Here is an 11,030-nt window from a genome sequence, read left to right as displayed (position 1 = left end):
TTTTCCAAATTCTCCACGACAAATACATGTTACTTTCCTAACCGTAAAGTCCTTCCACAATGACAATTCTGAAAAATCATAAATCTGATTTTATTTCTCTAGGGTTATAAAGAGAAGAATAAATTCATAGCCGCTCAAGGTAAGCTCTTCATTAAGTGACGAACGTGATTTTGGTAAAATGACGTGGAAGGCGATGGCTTCCTGACCTGGTACCAACCGTCCTGGGCAGTTATACAGGCTTTTTGTATATGTGTGTACTGCTACGTTTACACAGCGGGTCAGAGTCGTCCAGCCTCTCCCGAAGCACGGAAGTGAAAAATGGCATGACTCTCACAGCCTTGACGCTCAATGTGTCTGCTCCACTGGCCAGGGGTGTCCCCTCCCCTGGGAGGTGGTCAGGAATGCGGGCCCCACCCCTGACCAGCTGCTGTCCCTGAGTTTGCATCTTAGCCAGCATTCCCAGGTCATTCTGCGCCATAGTGTTTGAGGAGCATTATACTGTGAAGTGATGACATTCCTCCAGGTCACAGGGCTTCAGACGAGCACAAGAGCTGGACCTCTGCGCGCGTACGCCCCCGTCTGTGGTCAGGGCAGACAGACGGGGAGGGCGTGGGGGCGTCCATCGTACACAGCCATGCCAGGTGTGCAGTCACACGGTGTGTGTGTGCACAGAGGCAGAGACACACGATCTGCTTCTGCGCCTGTATGAGTTAAACCCAGACGCCCAACGGTCCAGCGCTTGCCATCGCAGCGTGCTGATACTTGCGTTAGAAATCCTTGAATTTCTCTCTGCCGGCTGACTTCTACGTGACTTCCAAGTTGTTGGGCTTGGGGAACAGCAGGGAGGGGAGTAAGTAACTTTCTGGATCAAGCCCATAACCTTGAGGATGCTTTTAGCTGTGAAAGTGTATTAGTCGATGAGTCATGTTCGACTCTTTGTGACCCCATGAACTATAGTCCGCCAGGCTCCCTTGTCCATGGGATTCTCCAGGCAAGAATGCCAGAATGGGTTGCCATGCCCACCTCCAGCGGACCTTCCTGTGAAAGCATGCCCTTAAACCTCACACATGATCCTCTGTGTTTCCGAGCACTTTCAATCCAGCATACCAGCGTCTGCCTGCGGCTGTCATCCCCGGGAGCCAGGGCTGGTGAAGCTGGGTGTCAGGGAGCTAACAGTGGATTTCCTGCACATCCTCATTGCTCGGCAAGAGTCTTAGAGCAGTGGGTACCAACATTCAGTGTAGATAGCAATCTTAATGCACATTTAAATGCACACACAAAAAATGGGCTTCCTTGGTGGCTCAGATGATAAAGAACCTGCCTGCAGTGCTGCAGAGCCAGGTTCAGTTCCTGGGTCAGGAAGATCCCCTGGAGAAGAGAATGGCAGCCCACTCCAGTATTCTCATCTGGAGAATGGACAGAGGAGCCTGGTGGGCTACAGTCCCTGGGGTCGCAAGGAGTCAGACACCACTGAGCGACTGGCATTTTCACTTGCCGTGAAAAGTAGGGAGATATACACACAAGCCCACAGTCCATCAGGAACATGCCCAGCTTTCAATGTCAGAAACCTTGGCAAACACCCACTGACACCAATGGAAATGTCTTTTTCATTCTTATAAGCAGACGTCCAGAGGAAGTAGCCCGGGCTGGGGCAGCAGCACAAGGGAGAGAGGCCGCTTTCATTCCTCCCCTGACCTCCTTACTGTCATCCTCAGGGCCACAAAGTGGCTGCCGTACCTCCCGGCACTGCTGTCCCTAGTCAGGCAGGAAAGAGAGCAGCAGGCAGAGGACTTTCTTCCAGGGACACTACCTTTTGTTCAGACCCCCTCCCCAGGGACTTCAGCCTACATCTTACCAGAAAGCATCACTAGCTGTGAAGGCAGCTGGGAGATGTGATTTTTTTTTTTTTTTCAGAGGAAAGGGGGTTAGACATGGCAGGTGGGTCAGGCAGCCAGCAGTGTGTCTCCCTTCCCCCACCCCCACACACAGTCTGATTCAGTGGTTTGGGATGGGAGGTCTTATTCTGAGGCTTCGCCAAGCCCCTCCGTGGCCACAAACCACTTTGACAGCTTGCAAACCAGCTCGCATTTAAACAGTGTTTGTGGCCCACGATCATCACCCAACTGGGTGCATTAACTTAGCCCCCAAGGATTTCCCAGCCCCTGGGTGGGCGGGTATCAGGGAGAGAGAGGCAGGGCCAGACAGGGAGGCTGCCCCCTACTCCAGTCCTGGGACTCTGCAGGGAGTGAACGGGCCCATCACCCCCTTCCTCAGGGCAGGTAGTGGGGAAGCAGCCGTCTGAGGCCCAAAGGCCAGGGTGACAGGTCTGGGGCTCGCAGGGACCGCTCTGTCTGATTCGGACCATCCTCTCCTCCCAGGTCCCAAGCAGGAAACAGTGAATGACTTCTGGAGAATGATCTGGGAGCAGAAATGTGCAACCATCGTGATGCTGACGAATCTGAAAGAAAGAAAAGAGGTAAGCCCAGCCTGTTCTTCTCAGCTGCTGCTGCTTGGCTGGGGTATGCTCACCACTTCCTTTTCCCTTCTCCCTCCTGCTTATCACGGCAGACAAAAAAACACAAAACACCTCAGGGCTCACAGCACTTTTATCTTGAAATATATTGTCCGTGCTCCCAGAATCTCACTATCCCAGTCAGTCAGTTAGGTCAGTCACTCGGTCGTGTCCGACTCTGTGGGACCCCATGGACTGCAGCACGCCAGGCCTCCCTGTCCATCACCAACTCCCGGAGTTTACTCAAACTGAGTCGATGATGCCCTCCAACCATCTCATCCTCTGTGGTCCCCTTCTCCTCCCGCCTTCAATCTTTCCCAGCATCAGGGTCTTTTCCAGTGAGTCAGCTCTTCACATCAGGTGGCCAGAGTATTGGAGTTTCAGCCTCAGCATCAGTCCTTCCAGGGAATATTCAGGACTGATTTCTTTTAGGATGGACTGGTTGGATCTCCTTGTTGTCCAAGGGACTCTCAAGAGTCTTCTCCAACACCACAGTGCAAAAGCATCAATTCTTCAGTGCTCAGCTTTCTTTACAGTCCAACTCTCACATCCTAGACCACAATATAAAATGATGGAGGGATTTTCTTCTTTCAGTAGCGAGTCATCCCTGGGTGACCCACCAGTTCTTACGCCATGGTGGGAGCAGTGAATTTTAATATAGAAATTTTTTAGAACCTTGGAACATAATATGTTGGGCCTTAGACCATAAAAAAAAAGTGATTTTCCCCTTATTATTCAGACCAGAGAAATGCATTGGAAAAAAACAAGGTGTATTGAAGTCGTATTGATTTGGTATTTCAATGTGTGCAATTAGCTGTTTCGACTTCAAAAAGTAACGCATACACATTATAAGAACTTTAAATCTCTATGAGCTCGCACTCCAGAGTTGAAAGCAGAGCAGGGAGGCAGATGGGAAGCGAGCAGCAGGCAGACTGTTCTTCTCGCCCGTTCCAGCGCGAGCGCCCGAACAGGGGTGGTGGCAAGCGGGTCAACAGGGAGACACAGCTCGGTCAGAGACATCTGTCCCAGGGCCTGTGTGGTCCTGGCTCCAGCCGGACATAGGTGCCATCCACCCTCACTCACTGGCTGGGGGCTGGCCGGCCTGTCCCCACGAAAGCCCAGGCTGCTTGGCTAGGGCTCGGGGTAAGGCGGCTGCCCTTTGGGATGGAAGAACTCAGCCAGGGCAGGAGAGGGGAGGCCGGCCGGCTGGGAGGGCAGCCATGAGGTGGCCCCCAGCTCCCCCACCACTAATTTATTCCATCCAGAAAAGCAGCGGAAAAGCCTCCAACCCCACCCCATTTCCGGTCGGGGAGTGGAGAGGGGTTTTCTTTTGTTTCGAAGCGAGCTGGGACAGGGCTGGGGAGGGCCAGCCTCCTCCTCCTCCGTGTTAATCCTGCCCAGGCCCCGTGCGTGCTCTCTCACCGGAAAGAGTGATGGGCGGAAGCAGGGGGTTCCCAGGCAGGGACACGTTCCGGGGGAGGAGGGCGGGGGGTCGCTGTGGGGAAGGTGTCCCCGCGCTCTGAGCGGATGCTGCAGCCCCACGGCCCCAGACGAGGAGGATGACCTGGAGCCTGGCGTCCCCTGGGACCAGCTATCTCTGGGCCAGGTTTTCAGGGGCTTGTTTGCAAAGAGACAGAGGAGACCAGTGCAGGGACTGTGGGGCTCGGAAGGCACCCCCATCTCCCCCATCAGTCATCTCGTTGCCACATTACTTGACACGCCCCCTCCCCCGGCTCTTTTCTCTGCAGCCTCCTACTGCATTTTTCCATCTCTGTGACTCAGACTCAGCCTGCCTTTGGGCCTCGATTTTCAGTGTCTCAGATAAAATCGTTTCTCAACAGAGTTCCCCTTTTGTTAATTGCTTACACTTCTGTTGTGGTCTCCTTGGCTTCAGCATCCTGGCTCGGTGTTGTGAAAGCTGGCATCTCATGATCTGATGGGGGCGGAGCGGGCGGGTGGAGGCGGGTGGCAGGCAGTGGTGACCGCTGTGTAGACGGGAACAGAGCACACCCTGAGCCCTGTGGGGGTCTGAGAAGCAGCCCTCGGGTCTTCGAGTGAGAGTCTGTCAAGGCGAGAGTCTCTGGAGGGTCCCCAGGAGGCCAAGACTGCCCCAAACCATGACCTTCAGGGTGGGCTTCTCCTCAGGGTCCCTTCAGAGCTGCCCAGGGCCAGGCTGCGGGAGGGGAAGTTGGTGGGTGTCATCACACAAGCCCTGGGCTCTGGTAAATACCAGCTGACTCTTGTTTATAGGATTATTAACCCTCGTGGCCTGGCCTGTGAGCTGTGCCTGGTGGGCAATGTCCAGGATCAATGGCTTGCTGACGCCTGCGGCCATGGAGCAGGGAGCCCCCTATTAGGGGGACCTCATGCCTTCAAGTCTTTCTTGCAGGAGGACCCCCTGGGGTCAGGAACTGGAGGCCCAGTCTCCCCGTCTCGTGTGTGGTCCATTTGTAGTTCTGAGGGAGGGAAAGCAAAGGAAGACCTCTCTGTGACCACCCACCCATCCAGCTCTACAAATGCCTGCCTCAGTCTTATCCCTGGTTGGAGAAAAGTCAGGAGCGTTCAGCTGACTACAAGTCCATGACTTCCACAGAGGGTGGGTGGGATGCAAATTAAGTTCGCCGTTAGCGCTGGGCAGGAAAAATGACCCACCGAGTCCGATGGGCAGTGTTTGGGGAGCACATGGTCCTCTGGGGCTTGACGAAGAGCCGCCCACGTGAGGCTGCTTCCACGTGGGCCCCCCTGTAGAGCAGCTCAGCCTGACAGTCCGGTCAGTATGTGTGGTTAGTAAGGGGATGAGTAACCGAGGCATCAGAGGGGTCCGATTCTGGTCTCAGTCCTGCCGTTAACTAGCACCGATGAGACGGAGACGCACTGCCCTGGCCTCTGAGGACTGCGTCACTGGAGCTGGCTGTGTGTGAGGCCTTGTGTCTGTGGCCGGGGCGGGGGGCTGCGAGGTGATGAAAGGCCCCCCGCAGACCTTCTGTTTCTATCCGCGTGTCCCACGCAGGAGAAGTGCTATCAGTACTGGCCGGACCAGGGCTGCTGGACGTACGGGAACATCCGGGTGTGTGTGGAGGACTGCGCGGTGCTGGTGGACTACACCATCCGGAAGTTCTGCATTCAGTCTGTAAGCACGCGACTTCCCGCAGAGGCAGGCTTGCGAGGAGAGACGCGTGCGTGCTTGCGAGGAGAGATGCGTGCGTGCTTACAGTAGGGAGCACTGGCCGCACCCCAACAGCCCCACCCCTACCCCCACTCCCAGCAGCTCTCACAAGGGGAGACGAGGCTGGAGGCAGTGCCGGGCGGGGACGCGGGACGCTCCCTTGTGGGCCACAGATCTGAGTCTACAGGCGGCTGACAGGCAGGAGCACGTGACCTTGAGTCAGGGTCTCTGGCTCCCAGAGACCACCTGGGTGGAGGAAGTTGAGACAGTTGGAGCATCCTGGGGGTGTGGGAAGGGGTCCCCCACTCAGTTACACAGGGCCGTTTCACACACTGACATGGAGATGTGAGGTTTTTCTTTTCTTTTTTTTTTTTTTTTTACAGTTTCAAAATTTTATCTGAAACATTTCATTATTTTTCAAACTCTTTTCCTGCTAGTCACTCCTCCCCTGAGATGATTTAAGGCAGCCTTCAATAAAGACACCTGTAGGCGAGGTAGATGAAATAAGAGATTTCAGAGATTAAAAAAAAAAATTAGAAAAAAGCAGAAGGTGGTGTTATCAAGAATCAAAGGTAGAGTGATGGGTGTGGTTAGATCACAGAATATGAGCCTGAGCTTCCTAGAAGCCACAGCAAAAGAGGAGGGACGATGAGTTTTATCATATTACTGTCCCCAACCTTGGCCTACCTCCTCCCGGAAACACAAACGTACACACACACACACACACACACACACGCTTCCAAATACACTATATAACTTTCCATGGCTTGGGACGAGAACCGGACTCCTCGGCTCTGGGTAAGAAGGGTGGAGAGAGGTTTTGAGGGAAGGGTTGGGGTGGGGTGGGGTCTCCCAAGGGTAGACCAACCAGATGTTTTCCCCACAAATCAAGCCGCTTTTAAGAGTGAAAGCTGATGCTGTTGGCAGTTACACGGCAACACGAAGTCGCGGCAAACTGGGACGCAGCCAGCCTGCTGGCCGACGGGTCCGTTAGCCCTGAGGCCGGCTGCAGGGAATTGCCTGGCTGCTGGGGTCTGGCCCAGCCTGGTCCTGGTCCGGGTGACCGTGGGCCCTGCTATGCTGTTCCCGCTGCTATGGGGCCAGTAAGCATCAGGGTCTCTCACTCCCGGGCATCCAGTCTTCACTGATGGGCCCCTCTCTGCATGAGTCCCCACGGCGGCTCACGCCTGGACGGCAGAAGGGTACCTCGAGCAAGTGTCCTGGAGCCATGATGTTAGGGGTGGGGAGGGGGCAGGGGCCGTCCCGCCCGCTCACGTCTCCGCGTGTCCCCACAGCAACTCCCTGACGGCTGCAAAGCGCCTCGGCTGGTCTGCCAGCTGCACTTCACCAGCTGGCCCGACTTTGGGGTGCCTTTCACCCCCATCGGCATGCTCAAGTTCCTGAAGAAAGTGAGGACGCTCAACCCCGCGCACGCCGGGCCCATTGTGGTTCACTGCAGGTGCGTGTGGGGTGGGGCCAGGCGGCCCCAGGAAGCATACAGCCCCAGTGGGACAGTGACCAGTGGGCAGACATCAGGGTGGGCAGAGGGGCGGCTGGGGTGACCTGAGAGTACCTCCCAGACACTGGAAGCAGCTCAGAGAATCCCTCAGGGTGAGAGCCGGAGGGATGCTCTCTCCATCCGGGGAGGCAGAGCCCTTCATCAGTACCACCTGTCAGGGAACCTTAGTATCAGAAGTATCACAAGCACCTTTGACCCGGCACTGCACGCTCCTCTGAGCCACTGGCTTTGCGGAGTCTGGGGCCTGGTCCAGCCCCGCCTGGCCCTCTCAAGGGGGCAGCCCCCATTCTTGCTCAGACTTCCTGAAAGCCAGAGTTGGTGTGTCGCTTCCACTGAACACCTGTGTGGCAGATTTAGAGCCCCTGTGTCCCTGGAGGGCAGGTGCCTCTTGTCCCTGGCCGGGCCCTGATACTCGGAATGACCCCATCTGTAACAGCCAGAAACCCCATGTCCAGTGGAGAGTTACAGCCAGTGAGCAGGACCGTCCGTCCTCCAGCCGGGAGGGCAGGGCCACCGGCCTGAGTCCCTGCACAGGGAAACCCCTCGGAGGCGTGGACCCGCGGTGGCCCCAGCTAGAGGGGACACTGGTCAGCAGCATGTCCTCAGGGCGGAGAGTTTGAATGGCCCATGGCAGGCAGGCGCGCTCCAGTTCGCGTCAGCTGACAGTCAGCCGGCTGGGCTCCAGACAGCAGGGATGAAGGAGCCGCCTCTGCGTGGGGTCAGGGCTGGCTGCGGGGATTGGTTCAGCTCTGTTTTGTTCTGATGCCTCCAGATTCCCTGGTGCTGGTGGAACCTCAGCGCCTGGCCCCTCCCCTGCTCGCCTCCCCGCTCGCTGTGGTGCTGGGGCAGGCCATTTGCCCTTCATCTTGGTTTCCGCCCTCCGCTCTCTGTGGCCCCTTCCACGCACCTGTTGGGTGGGCTGTCTTGACCTGGCTCTGCACCTGACGATCGTCTCATTCTTTGTTTGTAAAGAACTAAGATTCTTGAAGGAGCCCCTCATGTCTCGTCCGCTCTCCCCTCCCCGTGATGAGCAGGGAGTCTCCGATGGGGCAGGGCTTCATTGCCTGCCTAGTGCCATTTTGGAGACAAGCTGGAAAGAGTGGTGCCATCCTCCCTGCCAAAAGAGGAACATGGTTGGGGGGGTGCTTCATTCCTTCAGTTGTGAACCTTCTGTTTAAAAGATGACTTTCTTTTTTTAAAAGAGGCTAATGCCGCAGTGGGTTGGCGTGCTGGGGGCAAGCCCAGTTCAACCTAGTGACCCTGCACCCGTGGCTGCTGTGTGCAGTTGTGGTCTGGACCATTAGGGGTTTTTTTAATCCTGCGGATGTTGGCTGAGTTTGTTTGTGTGCCTGCTGAGTCCTGGGTGTTGGGGAGACACATATGGACGGCCTGCATTGGTTGGAGGGGATCTAGATGGACAGGTAGGGTGGAGGTGGGAGGATGTGCAGAGACCGCCATGGGGAGACCATTGGGGAGAAAGGAAACCCAGCCCAGGAGTGGCATCGAGCAGCTTCCCGAGGAAGGAGACCTCTCAGTGGAGCCCCTGAGCACTAGCTGGCCCCAGCCAGCCCGGGGTTCAGGGTTGGGGTCACAGACAGAGCCAGCTGGTGCCCCAGTTTGCATGACCTTGGCTCTAGGGCCAACAGACCTGGCCTGGAGTCCTTCTTTCTTATGAAGAACCTGGAAAACCACATCAAGTGTGACAATAAAAAAAAATCCAGTTGCACAAGTGATCATGAGGAGACAGTGTTCGGTAATAGAAGAAAAATTACCAGTACAATTCACACAAAGCTTAGACAGCGGCCCTTTTCCGGAAGCCTGTTAGCAGTCTCCAATCCACCTACAGTTGCAGGACCTGCAGGAGACGCGGGTTTGATCCCTGGGTTGGGAAGATCCCCTGGAAGAGGAAAGAGGAAATGGCAACCCTCTCCAGGATTTCTGCCTGGAGAATCCCATGGACAGAGGAGCTTGGCGGGCTACAGTCTCTAGGGTCTCAGAGTCAGACAGGACCGCAGTGACAGCTCACTGGCCCTTGAAGGAAATTTGAGATCTTGTCCCTGAGATTTGGTGCCCTCCGGTGGCCCTACTGGATTTGTCTTTATTAACGGAAGGAAGTTTGTGCGCCGTGAAGAGGTTCGTCTTCAGTGAGGGTGGCGTGTCCTCCGGTCCGGACTGCAGGCGTGTTCCAAGGTCCCATCATCGCAGTGGGGACCGGGGACTCACGACGTGGCCTCTTCCTCTCTCCCCAAGCGCGGGCGTGGGCCGGACGGGCACCTTCATAGTGATCGACGCCATGATGGACATGGTGCACGCAGAGCAGAAGGTGGACGTCTTTGACTTCGTGTCCAGAATCCGCAATCAGCGGCCTCAGATGGTTCAGACAGACGTGAGTCATGCCCTCCTCTGGCCCAGCCACCTGTGCTGGTGTGAGCTTGGCTCAGCAAACCCCGACGCCCCGGGACACGAGTCAGGTGCATGCAGAGTGGTGCCTGGCCGGGACCATGTCGCCCCGGCCCTCTTCAAGGCCGCAGACGGTCACTACAGACAGCCCTTAATCTGACCTTCCCCCCAACCCCTTCCCCTTTGCACAAAGAGAAGGGTCCCCCTACTCCAGGGGCCCCCCTTGGAGTCCATCTGGGTCTCCCCGCAGATGCAGTACACGTTCATCTACCAAGCCTTACTGGAGTACTACCTCTATGGGGACACTGAGCTGGACGTGTCCTCCCTGGAGAAGCACCTTCAGGCGCTGCACGGCCCCACCGCCCACTTCGACAAGATCGGGCTGGAGGAGGAGTTCAGGGTAAGCGCCAACCTGCTCTCAAGGAGGACCAGCCCCATTCACACAAAGCTGCTTACAGCTGCTTCCTCCCTTAGGAATCCCTGGAAAAGTAAGGGGGTCCGTCCTGCCCATGACTTTCAAGGGAGGAACAACGGGGACTTTCAGAGCTCTGCAGCCATGTCGGCGGGTGGGGGGAATATCGTACATGCACATTTTATCTCCCAAGACTCGGGCCATGTCTGGAGATGGAGATAGTTTCCTCTGAGCGGGTGTCCTTGATGGCAGTGGGGTTAGAAGGCTGAGCAGTCTCTCGGGAACATCAGGGTTTTAACTGTGTGGCTGTGTCTCTCTTGGCTGCAGAAACTGACAAACGTCCGCATCATGAAGGAGAACATGAGGACAGGCAATCTGCCCGCGAACATGAAGAAGGCCAGGGTCATCCAGATCATTCCATGTAAGGGCCGCCCGCGGAGGGCAGGCCCGCGCGGCAGGCGCTGTCGGCGGGCGTCCTGGGGCTTCAGTCGCTGGAAGGTCGTTGACCACCCGCTCCTGTAAACCGGGGGTCCGGGGTGGGGTGCCCTCGGGGAGCTCTGTCAAGTGTGGGGAAGAGAATGCCCACCTGTGAAGACATGAGTGACCTAGGCTGTCCCATGGGGGTCAGGCAGGCATCTCGTGACCTGGATTTGGAGGCAGGACAGGGAGGGGGACTTCCTGGAAATGGAAAGATGAGCTTCGGGCCTGACGTGGTGCCTCCTGATTCTACGAGATGCCATCCTGTCTTCCCCCAAGCGGGTGGAGGCACGACACCCACCTGTACACAGAGTGGGGTCCTGGCCCATGCTGTGCAGCCGGATCCGAAGGGAGCTCAGCTGAGATCTTCCAGGGAGAGGCCTTGAGGCCGGCACACCATGGGCAAGGGAGGCATCGGGCGCTGGGCGGCCTGAGGTCTAAGGGGACGGAAAACCTACAGGCCTGGTAGAAGCAGAGGCATCGGAGGAACCCCAGGGGGAGAGAGGAGGCGGAAGGGCTCACCCAGACCTCCCCTCAACATCCT

General features: G+C 56.6%; 1 protein-coding gene across 6 annotated transcripts in view; it reads left to right on the top strand.

Annotated features, from left to right (window-relative positions):
* The window catches only part of PTPRE (protein tyrosine phosphatase receptor type E), a 180,216-nt gene that overhangs the window by 155,088 nt on the left and 14,098 nt on the right, over positions 1–11,030 (top strand). For all 6 annotated transcript variants that reach the window (XM_070363929.1, XM_070363930.1, XM_070363931.1 and 3 more), the window contains 7 exons: positions 103–139; positions 2,379–2,476; positions 5,523–5,642; positions 6,974–7,137; positions 9,448–9,583; positions 9,848–9,997; positions 10,337–10,430. In XM_070363929.1, coding sequence (XP_070220030.1) covers positions 103–139; positions 2,379–2,476; positions 5,523–5,642; positions 6,974–7,137; positions 9,448–9,583; positions 9,848–9,997; positions 10,337–10,430 — 799 coding nt within the window. The remainder of the gene's footprint in view (positions 1–102; positions 140–2,378; positions 2,477–5,522; positions 5,643–6,973; positions 7,138–9,447; positions 9,584–9,847; positions 9,998–10,336; positions 10,431–11,030) is intronic.

This window comes from Bos mutus, chromosome 26 (genome assembly GCF_027580195.1).
Source record: "Bos mutus isolate GX-2022 chromosome 26, NWIPB_WYAK_1.1, whole genome shotgun sequence".
Taxonomy (NCBI): domain Eukaryota; kingdom Metazoa; phylum Chordata; class Mammalia; order Artiodactyla; family Bovidae; genus Bos; species Bos mutus.
Note: the sequence above shows the minus strand (reverse complement) of the source record. Positions and strands in the feature narration are given on the sequence as shown.